At 42.4% G+C, this 17,439-nt stretch overlaps 1 protein-coding gene across 1 annotated transcript in view; it reads left to right on the top strand.

The window, feature by feature from the left end:
• PGBD5 (piggyBac transposable element derived 5) overlaps nucleotides 1-17,439 on the top strand; it is a 72,697-nt gene that overhangs the window by 14,742 nt on the left and 40,516 nt on the right. Inside the window, exon 2 of the mRNA XM_054821724.1 lies at nucleotides 14,134-14,561. Coding sequence (XP_054677699.1) covers nucleotides 14,134-14,561 — 428 coding nt within the window. The remainder of the gene's footprint in view (nucleotides 1-14,133; nucleotides 14,562-17,439) is intronic.

Raw genomic sequence — 17,439 nt, forward strand, 5'->3', positions numbered from 1 at the left:
TGTAATCTCACTTCAAGAACAGGCACTTCAGTGTAGTGTTGCACTGGTGCCAAAGAATAATTTGATCACTGTAGCTTAAGGTTGAGTATCTGCCTCAAATATCCTCTGCTCTACTGGAGCCTGAGACCTCCTTAAGAGATTAGTGTTGTCAATTAACTCCCAAACTGTAGCCTCAAACTTCTTATGAGGTCCCTTTTGATGTTTGTTGAGAAGTACAACCTGTTTGCTTTGACTATACAAGGAGCTTAAGTGCTGTTATGTGCCTAAAACTCAATGGCAAGTTGTGTGACTTGATTGCTCCCAAAACATAGCTTTTAATTACTTTTGCAAGTATATAAAATGTTTATAACTTTGGTATCAGATCTGAGTATAAGTGGTAGAAACTAACATTAAGACCCATGATCAAAAGGAAAAACCCACGTTCCCTGAAGAACACATCAGTTGCAATTTGCTTGCCAAGGTTTGAGAAGAAAGACTAGAGCCTATTGAGTGATAGTTGTAAGGCTCTGAATGGAGGACAACAGGGCTGGAGGAGAGACTACACAGAATTTTTATGATTAAAAAGACATTTCCCTCCTTTCCTACCACTATGCATATTACAGCCTCAGTCTTGCTTATAGGATTAATAATTTGCACGGCTGACTGCACAATGAGTGTGTGCTCTGGAAACTTATTTCCACTAGACAAAAACACAAGACTGTTAAACATCCTTTTGAGTCATGAGTGACACAAATTAAAAAACCTCAAAGGTGAGTGTCAAGGAATGTTAATGTAGTACACTATCCTTTGAATCCAGAGAAGCATATAAGCACATGCTTCAATAAATGCATACGTGGTACTACTTTTAATGATATAGTACAGGAACGTGCTAATGGCAGACTGACATGAAAACCGTTATACCAATGCAAAAGTACCTGTGGCTGGTACTGCCACTCCCCGGTTCTAACATGAAGAACAGTTTTCTAGCGAGGGCAAAGGGAAATTGCTCCTTTTCAAAGCAAACTGGTTATACTGGTATAAAACCCACAGGTAGATCAGCTGAAGCTTACAGGATTCAAGCACACATCCAGCCCTCTGTCTGCTAAAGTGAGAGTGAACTGTCTGCTAGGCAGACATTCAGTTCCCTGAATGCTATTGCTGAAGAACTCTAGGGCAATGTTCTCCAAACATTTTTGATCATGCACCCCTATCAGTAGAAGTTTTTTAAGCAGGTACCCCCAATCTATATATATTTATAAATTATATACATGTACTACTTACTGCACTAATATATTATGTACATTATAAAACATACACAAAAATAGAACTTTTAAAAGGAGGAGACAAAGATTAAATAAACACTATGTAAAAATTTTATTTATTAACAGTACAAAAACCCACTTTCTTCCAGCACCCCAATAGATTGTCGTCTTCACTCCCTGTGGTGGGTGCACACCATGTTGGAGACCTCTGCACTAGGGACTATGAAAGGATCTTGATATGAAGCTCGTATGTGGGCAAGCAGACAGTGCCCGGCAAGGAGAACTGTGGTCATTTGTGTCCAGGCCCAGAGAGAGAATTTCTGTAAAGTGGCTTGCCTCTCTCTGCTGGGCATATTACCAGACCCAGATCTAGTATTTAGCTGTGATGAAAAGCAGTGTGTTCACCTGCTTCCTCTGTCTTCTCTCTCTCTTCTCCCTCCCCCCAAAATAAATAACATTCTAGCTTGCCTAGCGGGCTTGAGGTTTTGATGACACTAGGTTATAAAAACTCCAGACCCAGCTTTGCTAATAAGCTGAAGGCTTTTTTTTTTCCCCACTAAAACATTGGTGGGGGTTATAGCACTTAGGACCTAGTTGAATCTGGCCCTAAGGGAGGAATGTAATCAATTCTTGATGTGAAAGGGAAAATGCTGCCTATTCAGGGCCATTCATTGTTAGTGAGGAAGAAAGGAGCTGCATCAGAGATGATGGAAGAAACTGATGGGATTGAATGAGTCGCAGCAGGTCTCTTACTTTTCTTAATTTTATTTTATAAGGCGGTCAACATAAATAAAGAATGAATGGAGAGAAATGTTGCTTAAACGAGAAACCTTTGTGAAAGTAGCAACAAGCAGCTGAGAAAGTGGAAGGGTGATACAAAGGAGCAAATCTGTCTGTCATATAAAACCAGCTTTAGCAGTTAAGTCTGGAAGGCTTAGGAAGCAGGAGGCTCCCTGTGGAGATGCATACTGTTCTTCTGTATTTGCCTTGCTATTCCTACACACAGAGCCAAGAGAGGAGGGAGAGACTTAGCAATCAAAACTTGCAGTTCTCAGATACTCCTTCTCCTGGGGGATTCCATATTCAAAGAGTGTATAAAACCAAATCAGAAAATGGAAGAAGGTTTGGAAACAGATGAGAATGTTTCTAATGCTGATGTTGCAATGCTGTTATCTTGGCAAGAGCAGGAGCAAAGGCTGGTCTCTCTAGGAGAGCGAGTTGACCAGGGGTTTCTGATAAATGAACACCAACTGAGGCAGCATCTCAGTGAGGGCATGAAGGGAGGTCTCAGCTTTCTAGAAAACGCAGTGGTAAAGAGGTAGAGATGCTTTGAGGTCGGTCGCAATGAAGGGAAGACGACCTTTGCTGTGTGAGAGCAATGACTTGCTTAAGTAACCCTCAATTGTTTGCATCTTTTTTTAAGTGGAGGATGTGAGGCATATAGAGAATTGAGTTTTCCTTGTAGAAAATGTTGTGGTGCTAGATAAACACTGATGTGGCACTAAAGAGGAGTCTTTACACAGATGTCAGAGATTTCCTTGCCAGCAAGGACTGGCCAAGGCAAGAAAGGGACTTGCAACAGCAGCTCTGTGAGTTGTTTCACATCTGCCATGGAATTAAATTTATTTTGATGGGCTGGATGGATAGACTGTACAGAAGAGAACGTTTCTGCCTTTGCTTGCTTGCAGAAATATGTATGTAACCCTTTTAGATTTGGAATCCTTAGATTCACACTTTAGATTTTGAATGCTTCTTTTACTATGTTGGGAACAATTGAAGAGGGTGTAGATGTGGCTTGCTCATACCTATGGTTTGTAGGGTAAGAGGAAGGGAATGCAACTTCAACACACTCATGTAACATTACGGTGTCTTCAAAATGAAGGAGATAAGTCTCCAGTGGCAGACCTCCTTCACCAGTAGTTACGGCATTTGATCTGTGCTTACCTGCTAATCAGGTATTCCTTGCCAGAAAGGGTTTAATGGAAAAATTATGTAGGAGGGTATGACTGTCGACATCAGTCCTATGTTAATTAATTCACGTGGGGCAGTGCTTGAGAGCAAGGGAGAGGAGTGGAACAGGAACCAGAGAGGGTTGGGACATCTATTTTTTTCTATTTTTTTGAGCAGCCACAGGCTGGCCAGGCACAGGTGCAGATCTTCATTCTGTGACTTACAAGTGAACAGCATACAGTTGGACACAGTCCTAACGAGCGGTGATCCAGCTGACCACCTGTTATATCTGACAGCTAATCCTTGTCTTAAAACATGTATCCTTAGAAACAGCAGTTGTGGACTTGAAGAATTCATACTAACATAAGCCTCATCTCATCACTCAAGCAAAGTGCCAGGAGAACAGGAAACTTTGAGGTATGGCAGTGTCTCAAAAATGGAGGAGGAAGGGTGGGGAAAGCAGCAGGGAAGTGGAGCCTGTGGAACGTCATGGTTAGACAACAGCAAGCAGCTGGAGAAGGCTGGGAATGTGCAGAATGGAGCAAAGGAAAACAGGACATAGGTCCCAGCGTGAACCTGAGACATGGATAAGCCAGAAGCACAGATGTGATTACCCTAAGATAGCAGAGCATTATCAGTCACAGAGTAAAGCATTCAGGGACGCTGACTCCCAGTTCCTGACCTCAGAAAACATTTATTTGCTCTGGCTTGGTGGGCAGGCAGTTTGGAAGGGAAGCACCACTTTTGTCTTTGAGCAGCAGTCAAAATTCACAGCCCTTATTTAAATGGGAACTTTTCAAGTTACTTGTCACTGACTAAATACACTCCTGCATTGTATTAAGAAATCATAAACCAGCCTGATATGAAAATGGCAGCTTACAGCTTTTCCCTTTAAGAAAATCAATCTATAAGTAGATAACAGCATGCAGGACAGGACATTGGGCCAGGGTTTAGAGAGCAAAAAACATGCACTTAGAAACTTCCTTGTTACCATGTTAGTAAAACGGTGCCTTAAGCATGCCATTGACTCTGCCTATGGCTTCTCATCAGTCTCAGGCTTTTGTTGCAGACTGAGGTTTTTCCCGAATTGTGGAGGATTTAGCTCTGGTATAGTAATCCAAAGATCTGTTCTGAATCCTAGTGTGAAGACTGTGTGCTGCTTCTGTAACAGGAAGAATATTGCTAGGAAATGTGAAGCTCCAGTGACTGATGTCTTGAGCTCTAAATGTCCTGATCTGTGGTTACAGAATGGGAAGCTATTAGTTCTGTTGTGATAATGCCCAGAAGCCTCTGTAGGCCTTCATGTGAAGTACTTGGCACTTTGCAGACAGAAGGACATGTTTTGTAGTGGTTGTTCCCATGTTACTAATTTAAATTTACCTTGCAGGTGCATACTGTATAATTATACCTGCAGACTCAAGGAAATGATGTCTGGGCCTGGTTTTTATGCAGCAGAAAGATTTATTGCTTTGTCCTCCACCCCACTACTTAATATGACCCCATATTGAGTCAGCACTGATTATTTTTTTTATGTGAGCATATGATGAAGTTTGAAAATATCTGCTGTTACTAGGTCCAATATGAGAGATACAAGCTACTTCCTCTTCTTACAAGCCATGGCATGTTGTTACAGTGATTAAATCCTACAGGGTCTTTCAGATTTTATTGATTCCTACGTTGGCAGCCCTCAAGAACGAAGATGTTCTCTAGGTGTAGCTGTGATCTGGTCTGAGGGGTGGCTACCAGTAAGCAATGTCTGTCTGATGACCTCAAATCTTCTCCTTGCCTGATCAGAGTGCAGCCATACTAAGACTGTATTTGAGGAGACAAACTTTGCCTCCAAAGTAACAAAGCATCTCTCCTGAAAAGCTGTGGGGGAAAACACGTGATGGTGGTCTTTGCAAACCTAGTTCCATTGCCTGGTTCCTGCCCTGGCAGCTGTGCAGCGTGGTGCGGGCCGCGGGGGAAGCCGGCTTGCCAGGCGCTGAGCAGTTACGCTGGCTGCACACAGTAGCTGGGCAGAGGTTGCAGAAGCAGTGCTGTGTTGCTGAGGGACTGCTATTTCTAGATCCCGCTCTGACTTCACTGTTCAGCTCAGAGTTGTGCTTCTGGCTCACTCTCTGCAGATACAACTCCCTGACAGCCTTCCCTGGGGGTACAGCGGTTTGTAAACACATCTGCGTCACCCTGGAGTTAACGCTGGCAGTACAAGTAGTAAATCCACCTTTTTGCACACGATTGCACTTCAACTTTTTTTACACTTTGAAGAAATGCTCTGGTTTCTTAAAACTGGAAAGTTGTGGAGTTTTAAGAGTTATTAGGAAGCTTAAGCGGTTGGAGTGCTGTGGAGTGCATCATGTATCCTGCATGTGGTAAGAGGATTAGGGATGTTAACATGCATGGTATATAGAAGTAATTTATTGAACTTTCCAGCTGCTTGGCTGGTCTGAGTACAGATGTTCATACAGCCTGTGGCACTGATCATATCTAAGGGCAGGCAGGACAAGGATGGAAAAAGGCAGTCTAACAAGAGGGGCAGGAGTAAGAGAGCAAAAAGAAAACAGCATACAAAGTGATGCTGAGCAGGCATAAAGGAGCCCTCGCCCTAGCAAGGGTTGCAAATATATGACCTCCACTTGCATCTTCTTAGCTGTCCTAAGATAATATTTAGACTTCCTTCTGCCCCTAAGCCTAATGCACCAGCAAGGATCATGTGGTTTGTAACTGCTTGTCCCAAGGTTTTTGAGGGTGTTGGGGAGGAACGTGGAGAATATAAAGTGGGAAAATTACAAGTTTAAAAGCAGTTGTGTAAATGCAGATGTGTTATGATCTTCTCTGATAGAGGTGGTGCAGCCCTCAAATGAGGATGCCAGTGACTGAAGTGTTGATTTATTTAATTATTATGATCTCTAAAGTGATGAGACTTCTTTTGTCTCCCAGTCTGGGGTGAGCACAGCAGATAAGCCTTTGTCTTCCTGGGCAGTTTGTGAGGCTCACCTAGACATGCATGGACATGCTTTACTACAGAGACCAGTAAAATCCAAGGGAGGCTGGAACAGCCCAAAGGAAGCAAGTTTGGAAAAATAGTCTGAATATCATCCCCATAGAGGTCCTGGCACCAACTTCCTTGGGCAGATTCTGTTTTCTGATCTCTCTTAGCTGGGCTGCTGATTACCCTCTCCCAAGTGGGTGCAGCAGTAGGTGCTTATTCTGTGCATGGGAAGGAGCATCGAACATTTTGGGGACTATGTGCTTACCCTAACAACTATTCTCTGTCTTTTCCAGGAAGCAGCTGTAGCTGCCAGGAGGCAATTGCAGAGACCAGTACTGTAGCTACCTTAGCTTGTGTGGGTTGGAGATGAATCATTAGGAGATTCTGTACTGAAATGAATGTTCTTGCATGAAAAGGTTGTCTCATGCTTTACTGAACTGTCTGGATTTCCAGCTGATATATTCTTTCTCTTTTTTTGTTAATAATAAATTTTTGAACAAAGCAGAAAAACATTTCCTCATGAGACTTGGTCAAAAACAAGAGGTTCATTTTTCAGTGGAGCGTGTGTGTGTTGTATGTAAATGTAGGAGTTGATGTGAAGGCTTTCAGCATCTCATTAGTTGGGTCACTTGCTTATTGACTTTTATTTACAAAAGATAAATTAAATGTCCTGATGATTTGCCTGGAAAACATACTAGGCTATTTTCCCTTCTTCAAACACAAAATGCCTCCCTTTGGAGGCAGGGTCCTGATATCAAATATTGCTAATGCTTATACAGGTGGATTTTTATTTTAAATTGCTGGAAAGGAGCAAGTTGCATGTGGGTAATGGTATTTGTGAGCAATGTGCGCTAGAACAGACCAGGAGCCCAGAAGAGAAAGATGTGAAGGTGGATTGCATCTGCAACAGTTGCTGATGTGGGCACCCCACCATGGGACCATTCCAAAGCAACCTTCTGGGATCTAGCTACGAGGGTCACCCTGCTGGTAATGCAAGTTGTGCTGACATAAAACTATCCACGCTGCTTTGTAGAGTTACTTCATAAATGTGCACAGCAGTGCCTACAGCCAGATGTGTAACTGCTCTGTGATCTACCCAAAGCTGTATTACAGATGATGTATGAAGTCGGCATGTTGATGGTTGTCTCTAACCTGCTAGATATGCTCAGTGTCCGTTAGACTGCCAGGAGCAGACAATCTGCTCTGATGGCTGAATGCAGTAAAATGTTAATATAAAACTGCAATGACAAAAGGAAGTGCAGTGGACTATTGCCATGGAAGCTGCTGCAGCAGGAATTCCCCTGACGGGGGACAAACACATTCGGTCCCACAGCCAAATGAATAATGTGCAAAGGATTGTGTCAGCTGACACTATATGGCACTGTTTCAGCATTGACTCTGCCGCTTTTAAGGTGTTTGGCGCTTTTAGATTATTTTAACCAGAAGACCTTGTACCAGTGTTTGGGAAGTTTCATTGGATGTTGATAATGCTGATTAGTAGGTTGTACGATCTCACCACAGAAATGAAGTAAGTGTATAATTAAAGGTGTCAACATTACCTGCAGTGGGCTTTTTATTCTTTCTACTTCACTTGTCGCAGCTTGAAGACTTTGTAGTTTTACAACGTGGTGGTAAACACAAAGAAATGCTCTCTTAATTAAATGGTTTTTGGCCATGGGTTAAATCTACAACAAGCTATACTTCCATGGAAGACTGCCACAACATCTCTCTCTCTCTCTCTCTCATTCTCAGACTAGTGCTGTTGGTGACACAGCATACATCTGGTCCCTGGGAAGGGCATAAGCCTGCGTGGTCCCCTGAAGATGCCCAGAAATTTAACTATTTTCAGACAGTGTCTTATCACATGAGGTAACTTGTTGAGTGACAGCCAAAATCCTTTACCCTTGGCATCCCAGTGTTGTTCTTGGTGCTCCATGTTTCTGAAGGTGACCTAGTAAAAACTTACCCTGAAGCATGTGCTGCTGAGAGGGCCCTTACAGTCTTAGAAGAGAACCATCTTTGGAAGGACTATGTCCAGTTTCTTCTTTTTCATGTAAGAAAGCCAATACAGTGCCTGTTTGGGAGGTGTTGGTTTTTCTCATTGCATCCTTGTAGGTTGGCTCTGAGCTCCCAGCAACTCCACAGTATGGATCATGTTTTGATCATTGGTATAGAATTCTTGTGCTAGGCAATCCTAAAGGAAAATAAGATTAATCTACCAAAATAGCAAATGCAAACATCTTCTTGCTCTAAAATATTAGTCTGAACCATAGCTGGTATAAATTAGGATGACTCCTTTGACTTGACAAAGTAGATTTGTCACTGAAGCTTTGGTTGTTTTCTTTAATGAAGATGAACAAAATACATGCAGCGTAATATCCTGCATTAAAGACCTGGATACTTGCTGCCCAGTTCCTACAGGAGAGCGCAGTGTCTGAAATAAACTGGAATAAAATGCAGAAAAGAACTGTTACATGCACTTACTTCAAGCTGTCTTGACAGGCTTGTCATAATGCTGTCAAACTGGCTATGGTTTGAGAATGGTCTGATGTACGCTTCTTCCAGTCCATTTAGAATAGAGCTGATATGAAAACTGATTTTCTGGCAAGCCAGATAATAAGCTCCAGTGCTTCCAAAGCTTACGTGCGGGAACTTAGTGTGAAACCAAAATTTTGAAAAATCTCACTTGGGAAATATTCAAACATTGGTTTTGTTGATATTTTTTCAGCTCTTTGTATTGGTCTCTATTCATTGAGAAAGATGAAAAATTGTTTAAACTGTCATATTTTATCAATTGACACTTTCCATGAAAACATCATGATTTCTTTGATAAATGTGTATTTTCTGACAGAAAATTTCTGTCAGCATTTTTTATGTGTTCTAAAGAAGACCCAAAAATCATGTATACTTTTGGAAAGGTAACTTCTCAGGAATATAAAACAGTCTCTAATTACTTAGACTTAGGAAGGAGGAGTTATTTGGCTTTTCAAACCCTGGTCTTTGAAAGCTGTGCCATATGTCAGAGGAGAAAATACTTCCCAATTGCCAAAAAGTAACAGGTTTTGGATGGGTTTTTCTTAGGTATGTATCTGTATATAATATACCTAAATGTGCTATCCTCATGCGTGACTATAAATTGTTAGATTTTTGCTCAAAGAGGACAATAAAATGACTTCTAAATTCTTAAACTGTTGCCTCTGCCACTCCTGCGCCTGATTCAGGAGTATTGGAGTCTGCGCAGTTGCTAATGAAGTTAAATTAATTTCAATGTCAACCCTGGATTAGCTCTGTACAAGGCTTGTTTCCAACCATGCAATTTGGATTGGCATACATATGATAATACCTGGGCCTGTCAAGGTAACGGGATATTTTATCATGAACCTTGGTTACACTTTGAGAGCACTAAGTCTTTTGTACAGCAGAGCAAAAGGAGAAATTTTTTCCACTGCATTTTCTTACACATCTGATTTATCTTGCCCAAAATGGCAATGCTTTTGACCTCCTTAAGATTTGTATGTTATGTTGTAAGCGCTGATAGATTACAGTAGGTTTTGAAACCTTCCATCTTTTATTCTGAGTCTGTGAACTCTTGAGCTACTAAATAACAGGCTGATAATCAGAACAGGAAAAATGGAAAAGGATAAATTAACCTATTAAAAATGTGCTCAAATTACTTATTCCTGCAAACCAGTTAAGTAAGGAAAAAACTGTTAATTCACTTGGAGTTGTTCTTTTCTTTTTTTTTTTTTTTCCTCCTTCTCCTAATGTGCTGCTCAGTAAGGAAGGCTAGAAACACTGGTGGGATCAGAGCAGTAGGAGGAATGTGACTGATGGGGACCCATCTGAGAGAGAAGACCAGAGATGTAGGAGGACGCACAGGGGCTGCCTGAGGGGTGGTCTCACAGAAGTTTCATGTGAACTTTTTCTTAAATCTTTCTGTTTTTTCTGCAGTGTGTATGTTTGCTGAGAAGTTGAGCATGCAGCCTGCTCTCTCACTAGGCATCGGACCCAGCGAGGCTGCTGCAGTTTGCCCTGAGCAGAGTTGAGCCAAAATGGGCTCTGCAATGCACACAGTCTGAGGGCGAGGTGCCAGCCTCTGCTCCACAAACGTATCTCAGTACGGAAACAGAAATGGCTTTCCCTGCTTAGCTTCTTCATTTATTTTGAGTTTTTATTACAGTTTAAATAGCTATGGCTTTGGGGGAGACATTCCTTCTGAGTGCAAAACAGAAAATGCAATGAACTTGGCCAAAATAGGTTCTAGTAGCAGTAGTGACTTGCAAGGTAGTTGCTGCTGATTGCACAGGTAAGTTTTTTTGCTGGTAGACAGGGTGAGAAGGAAGAAGGAGAGTTTGTGTGTGCACGTTTTGTTAAAACAAAGGAAGTTTATGTTATTTTCCATGTTCTACAAAGTCACTTAAGCAAGCCCAAAGTGCTAGTGCTGGTGTGTGTGCTGCTCAGCCAGAGGTTATTCAATAGAGCCCTGTCCCCACCCTGGGTGCGCACACACCGCTGGGTCTACCTGCATGTTTGGAAACTCCAAGAGTGCTGTTGTGCTCTGACTCTATAACTTGCATTGTAAATCCTGATTGGTTTTTAAAGAAAAAAAAAAAAACCCCTATGTAAACACATAAATTCTCCATACACACACGTTAGGGTGAAGGAGGGAGGAAAAATCTGAATTTTACAGGCATAATTGTATATTCATTCTGGGGATGGAAGACTAGGCAAAGCCACTATTTTATTTGACTGAGTAAAGGTTTGAAAGGTAAACGGTGCATGTATCAAATACTGAATCTTTTGATATTAGTATTTTCTGGGTAAATGCCATTTAAGTCAATGTAAAAATCCTTAAAAAGTGCAAATTCACTATTTAGGTTTCTTTCGCAGTTGGCTCTATACATGGGATATATTTGTGTACTTAGAAATTCATATTTCAATAATTTATTTTAGACTAGTCATTAACTGTGCAAAACCCAATTCATGTTAAAAATTCAGTTATCTTCCTACAGAGATTCAATGTCACTCTTGTTTTATTGCATACCAGTAAATTATGAATCAATTGTGCTCACTTTGGCAATAAAGGCTGGTTTTTAAGACAATGAGATTATGCAGGGGCTTTCAGAATTATATTTAGTCAACAATTAGGTTGATGTTTGAGTCAGAAAGTGATTCAGCTCACTTTTTTAGAGCTCTGTGGGTTCTGCATGGCAAATGGGATACAGATCTTGCATATTTATTTCAAGGAGAGCAGATAGGAGGTTCTGTGCAGCTGGAGCAGGACTGCTGGGTAAGACAGGATTGTCCTATCCAGTATACCTGGGAGTCTTCCATAATTACTTTTCAAGGTAAACAAGTAGAGGTATATGTACAAAAGTACCTTTTTGCGCTTCTGACTGCTCTTGACTTCCTAAAGATGGAGTCTGGCACATACCTATTGTCCATATCTGCCTGTCTCAAGATCAACATATTTCACTTCATAAGACTTGATGCTTTATGGATGCATTTTGGTTGTTGTAGGCAAGATTTAAAATGTTACCCCCACTCCTAGCTTCTGCTTCTAAAGGCAAGAATTTAAAAACTACCTCTGTGCTCTACCTGGAAGGTTGTCTGGGCACTGGAGTTGAATTCAGTAGCTGCTCGAGGCTTCCTGTATAACTATGTGTTGTTATCAGAAAGCCATATCTACTGTAGAATGTCAAAACTTGATTAAGTTGCAGGGAAGAAAGAAGTGATATTCTATAAGTCATTCATACAGAATCATTTGTAGAGCATTTTATGTCAGCTCTGACAGTCTAGCAGGTGCTAGCAGAATATAAATCTCCTGATCAAAAGAAGAGAACTCTTTGTTAAGAGGCTTTATTATTGCGATAGCAGTTAAGGTTAAGTAGGTATAGCTATTCTAGCCCCACAGTTTTCACTTGATAATTAAGACATTTTATCATTTAAGCTGAAATTTTCTGCTCTGTCTTTACCAGAACGTGGTTTGTGTGGGGCTCTTTAGTCTGGTCTTGCTATATAGAGGAACGTGCTTTCAACTGAACTGTTTCAGTTCCAGTTTCTCAATCTCACAAATTAAAATTGGAAAGTAATCTTCAAATATATGTTTCTTTCTCCACTGCACTTGGGGAAGAAAAAAAAAATCCACTTTTGTTGGCTTTCTTGGCATTCTTTGCAAGCTGAAGGTTCACTGTTTCAATGTCTTGGTGCTATTTTTGCTGTCCTTCTAATAGCTTGAGTTCACCAGAGTGCACCCAAACATTAAGGCTTAAGAGCAAGTCCAGTCACAGTGTTTGTATAGTTCCTCGTAGTACTGTTTCATGCAAAATTTCTGCAAGCTATGGTTGTTGGTGTAACCAAGGATGTGAGCTGAGATACAGGGGTAATGGAGAATGTGACCTGACCAACATGTTAGTGGATCTTTGCAGAGCCAGATCACAGAATAGCAAATCTCATGCTCTGATTCAGCTGGGAGAGCTGATGCTGAGATCCCAGCAGCCACGTAGTGTGAGGAAGACTCACTCTTGTTAGGTAGAACTTCAAATGACCAGCTGCGTGCCTCCTGCTTTTCATCAGGAAGAGTGTTGTTCAGACAGTCCCAAGGCCGAAGGGAGGTTGTTAAAACTAAGACGCAGTATTTATTGGATCCAGCGCCTAGTTTAGGGTTACGAACACGACACCATCTTTTGCACAGAGATGTAGAACTGCTCTTAAGCGTTGCCCCGTCCGTTGGGTTTGTCCATGCTGCCCCTCTCGGGTGTATTGATTTTCACTGGTTCTCTAGGAGAAGAGAGAATGTCCCTGGCTCCGTCGCCCTTCCCTGGTGACTAAAACACTGCCACAGGGTGGGAGCATGAAAAACTCTCTTTTAAAATGGAGCTTAATTAGCTCATGGAAGAGATTAGGGGAGAGAGAGGGCTGTAAGGACTGGTGTCTGCGTCCCTGGTATTGCAGGCTTGATGTTCCTAATTTGGCTTAATGTAATCTGGTGTCTGACCAGATAACCTTGTTACACTGATACAGTGCTGCCAACCCTTAGAGCCTCCTTTTTTTCCCCCCCCCCCCCCCCCCCCCCGCCCCGGAAGAGTTGAATGTAGCAGAGAAGGTACAAGATCAGTGAAAAGCTAGAGTAATGACAGCATGGGACTGCAAGGCTTATTACATTATGGGAAGAAGAGGACCAGCATGTGCATTGTAATGCTAAAAATATTCCCTGTGACGTGGGACAGCGACACAGGCCACATGGTGTCTTTGACTTGTTCTGGTTAATGTGCTCTCTTGGCGATGTCGGAGTGCAGGCTAAGGCTCCAACGTGGTGGCAGAGACACAGAACTCAAAAGCCCATAGGCATGATCTGCACAGCTCTGTGTGTGGAACAGAAGCAGATTTGAAAGTCACAGGATTAATAACAATGAACTGGGCAGGAATAGGAGGTGCAAAAGAAAAGGTGGGATCAGGTTCTAGTGCCCAGGAATCGTGTCAGCTGTGATGGGGGCAGCACTCCCTCTCTGGAGGGCTCAGACACCTTTTTTCTGGGTGTTTTGAGGAAAGCATGGCTTTGACATGCATATGGACAAATAAAAGACTATGCAGAAAAAGGCCAAAACAGCTGCTGAGGGTAAAAGGTACAGATAGTGTGTAAGTGGAAAAATTAAATGCATGCTGCCTCACAGACCTGCATGCTACAAAGAGTGTGCAGAGTGGAGGAAAAAACTATTCAGTGTGTTGTATTTGTATCATACAGGAGGAAGACAGAGAATATAGGAGGGGAGGTTTCCTGATAAGATCTGTCAGACAGTGGGTGTACTTTCAAAGGAATTAGCTGACATGCCATCGCTTTGGCCTTGTTTTCCTGCTTTAGGGAAGTTAATCCTGCTTTAAATTGCTGGTGTTGGACGTGCCTTGTGATGATCAGAGGGAGCTTATCTTCCCTTTTCGCTTTTGTCCTAGGTCCAACACGAAAAATGCCTCTGACTGCCAGTGCCATGGACTTTTTTCAACTTTTTGTCCCTGACAACGTACTAAAGAATATGGTGGTCCAAACCAACATGTATGCCAAGAAATACCAGGAGAGGTTCGGTAGTGACGATGCCTGGATTGACGTCACCTTGACAGAAATGAAGGCCTTCTTAGGCTACATGATATCAACCAGCATCCACCACTGTGAGTCTGTTCTCAGCATCTGGAGCAGCGGCTTCTACAGCAACAAGAGCATTGCACTTATCATGACACAATCACGGTTTGAGAAGATCCTGAAATACTTCCACATTGTGGCCTTCCGCTCGAGCCAGACAACGCATGGCCTCTACAAAATCCAGCCTTTTCTGGACTCTCTGCAGAATGGCTTTGACTCTGCTTTCAGACCTTCGCAAGCCCAGGTAAGAGTTAACCTGTTGGCAGATAAAATCTAACCTACGTGCTCTAGGTTGTCTCACTGTGACTGAAAGTGCAGAGCACAGCTGCCTGAAGAAAGAGCTGGGGCTTCACAGTGTGAAGCCATGCTGCAGCGCCTCCATGAAACGTGAGAGAAAGCAGCACTGTCCTATGCAAGTGCTCAGCAACGTCTGATTTACAGCTCTGTGGTGCAGGTACCTGGCGTGTTTCAATAGGAATGATGCTCTCCGAGCTGGGGTTGCTTGCTTTAGTGGTCTGAACAAGCCTGGAGACTTCTCAGTGAGGTTGGCACAGCTGGGTTTTGCGGTCCTGAGAGTGGGAGGTTGTGGGCTGCTCCTTTGAGGGAGAGTGGAAAGGGCAGAGCTGGTGCAGCTGGGCTGGAGGGAAAACCTGTACCTGCTCCTGTGACAGGCAGAGGGTTTGGACGCAGGAGCGGAGTTTGCTAGGAGTGACCAGCCCTGACCTTAGCAGTAGGTGCTTGTCATATGCTACCTCCTCATGACTGGGGAAAGGGAAAATAAGCGGTGGGGGGGGAAGGGGGGGCAGGCGCACGCCTTTGCTCACTGTGGTTGTCAGCTGCCCTCAGCAGCACTGCCTGTGCCTTTTGCCAGCCCTGTTTTTTAATGATGGGTGATGCTCCTATGGAAAAACTTATTGATAAGTGGATTTGCAACCAAAGTGTCGCTGAACTGAAAATATTTCTAGACTACCAGGAATAAAAGTAAACAGGACTTTGGCATTCATTCCAGAATGAAATCTGGAATTTTCATTTCCAGATACAATTAGGGGTACAGCAGAATGCCATTTTGTAGGGACGCTGCTTTGTAGACTGGGCAGACAATTTAAGGACCTAAATATTAGAAACTTATGTAGCTGATGGTTGTCTGACCACAGCTGTACAGTTGAACAATTTTTTTTTTAAGTGCAAAGAAATATTTTCATAATATTCATCATATGCTATTTAAACTTTGTTCTGGTATAAATTATCTCCTTTTGGAGCTGTTGCTACTAGTCATGTTTAGAAGTCTGGAAATTAAAAAGAATAAGCATGAAATATGTTATTGCTTGAAATAACTTTTCAATCAACTCTCCATTTACAGAATGTAAAGACTTCACCTAGACATTTGGAAAGGGTGTTGTGACCGTCGTCCTCTTCTTCCTGTTTCCCCTCTGAAGCATCACACTTTTACCCACTGCACAAAATTAATGAACACATAGATGCATTGCATCCATTGAAGTGTGCCTAGAATAAATTGAGAGTGATTACAGGTGGTTTTTTCTATTTTATAGACAATAAAAATCATACCTGTATAATTCAGGACAACACAGCTGTATTAAAAGCTGTTACAGTAGAGAAGGGAGGAGTGTTCTCGCTAAGCCATGCCAGCAAGTTGCATTTCCATCAAGACAAAACAGGCAGCGAGAGACACGGCATTGTTGGGACTGAGCTCTCATTAAGATATGAAATCTAATCCTTATGGCCACTGACTTCAATGGGCGGAAGATAAAGGCTTCAGAAATGTGATCACTGTGTCTAATGTAAATGCTTATAATGGTGTGCTGTGGGACATGCTGTGAGTGCAAATCCATTAAAGGATAAAACTTGATTTGCATGTATATCCCTTCTCCCTTCCCTGCTCCTGAGCAAGGTTTGAGAACTGAATTGACAAAATTGTAGCATCCTGTTTGCAGTGGCAAAACATCTAAATCTCCACAAGCAAATATGTGCTTGTGCTGAGCTTGGTAAGGAGATGCTACTTTACAAAAAAAAAATAGGGGGAAAGAAGTGGTGACAGCCCAATTCTCTTCCTTCCCCCTCTACTTGTCTGCTGCCTTGCCAATGTTTACGTCAGTAACTTCTATACAGCATGTTTCAGTGGTATTGAGCGGAACAAAGAGCACTAAAATACAACTTCAAAAATAAATCTGTGAGAGAGAAAAAGGTTTTGAATCTGTTGTTAAAAATACTCTAGTGTAGTGCCGGTAGCCTACTGGGGGATGTTCCAGGCCTCTTCTCGAAAGAAGCCTTGTGCCTAACATCCTCCTGGGTGCCATCAGGGCTGTAGGCTTCCTGTCTCAAGAGACATGGACCCCATCTGCTCAAAAGAGCAGGAAAGACCTCTCCCTGGAAATTGTTTTGAGGGCAGATTAGCAGACTGCAGTAAACATCAAACCCAGAATGTCAGGCCCAGTGAGAAATAATAGAAATAATTAAAAATAATAACCCAGTTGCACAGAAACAAAGGGAAAAGAAAAGGGGAAAGACCCATTCAGATGGGCTTTTGGATGTGCTGCCTCTGAAAGTGTTTTGGGAAGAGGGGCCCAGGTTTCTGTAATCAGTGATACCTGGAATCCCAAGTTCAAAATGGATTTGTTGCTTAAGGTATGCCTGTATCTTAAACACGAGTCTTGTGGAATCTGTGTGGTTTGTGCCTGAGCTGTGATTGCTGCTCAAGCTTTAAGCTAATGTCTTGTAAGTGGCATCGAGCAGAGGAATGACTTGGGCTCCTTGCTGTTGAATGCAGTAGGGCTGTTTGGGCTTGTAAGGTAGACTTGTTACTGGCTTTCTTCCTCGGGCGGTGTGGATTTGGAGGACACAGGTTGGGAAGGTGCCATGTTTAACTCACCCCTATGGACAGAGCAGACAGTCTGCACCCAGCAGGCATTGCCTTCACAGTTATTTCTTCTATAGATTTGATCTTTTCTTTTTGGAGAGCTAGAAAAGATTAAGTGGAATTTCTGTGAGAAAATATTTAGGGTTTTTTTTCTCATGTGTAGACCCCAAAAATATGCATGCAAAAATGACACCACAGTTTCTATGAAAGGAAACAGAGGGAGAGAGAACTATGCCAATATACGAAA

Source organism: Grus americana, chromosome 3 (assembly GCF_028858705.1).
Source record: "Grus americana isolate bGruAme1 chromosome 3, bGruAme1.mat, whole genome shotgun sequence".
In the NCBI taxonomy this organism is placed as follows: Eukaryota; Metazoa; Chordata; class Aves; order Gruiformes; family Gruidae; genus Grus; species Grus americana.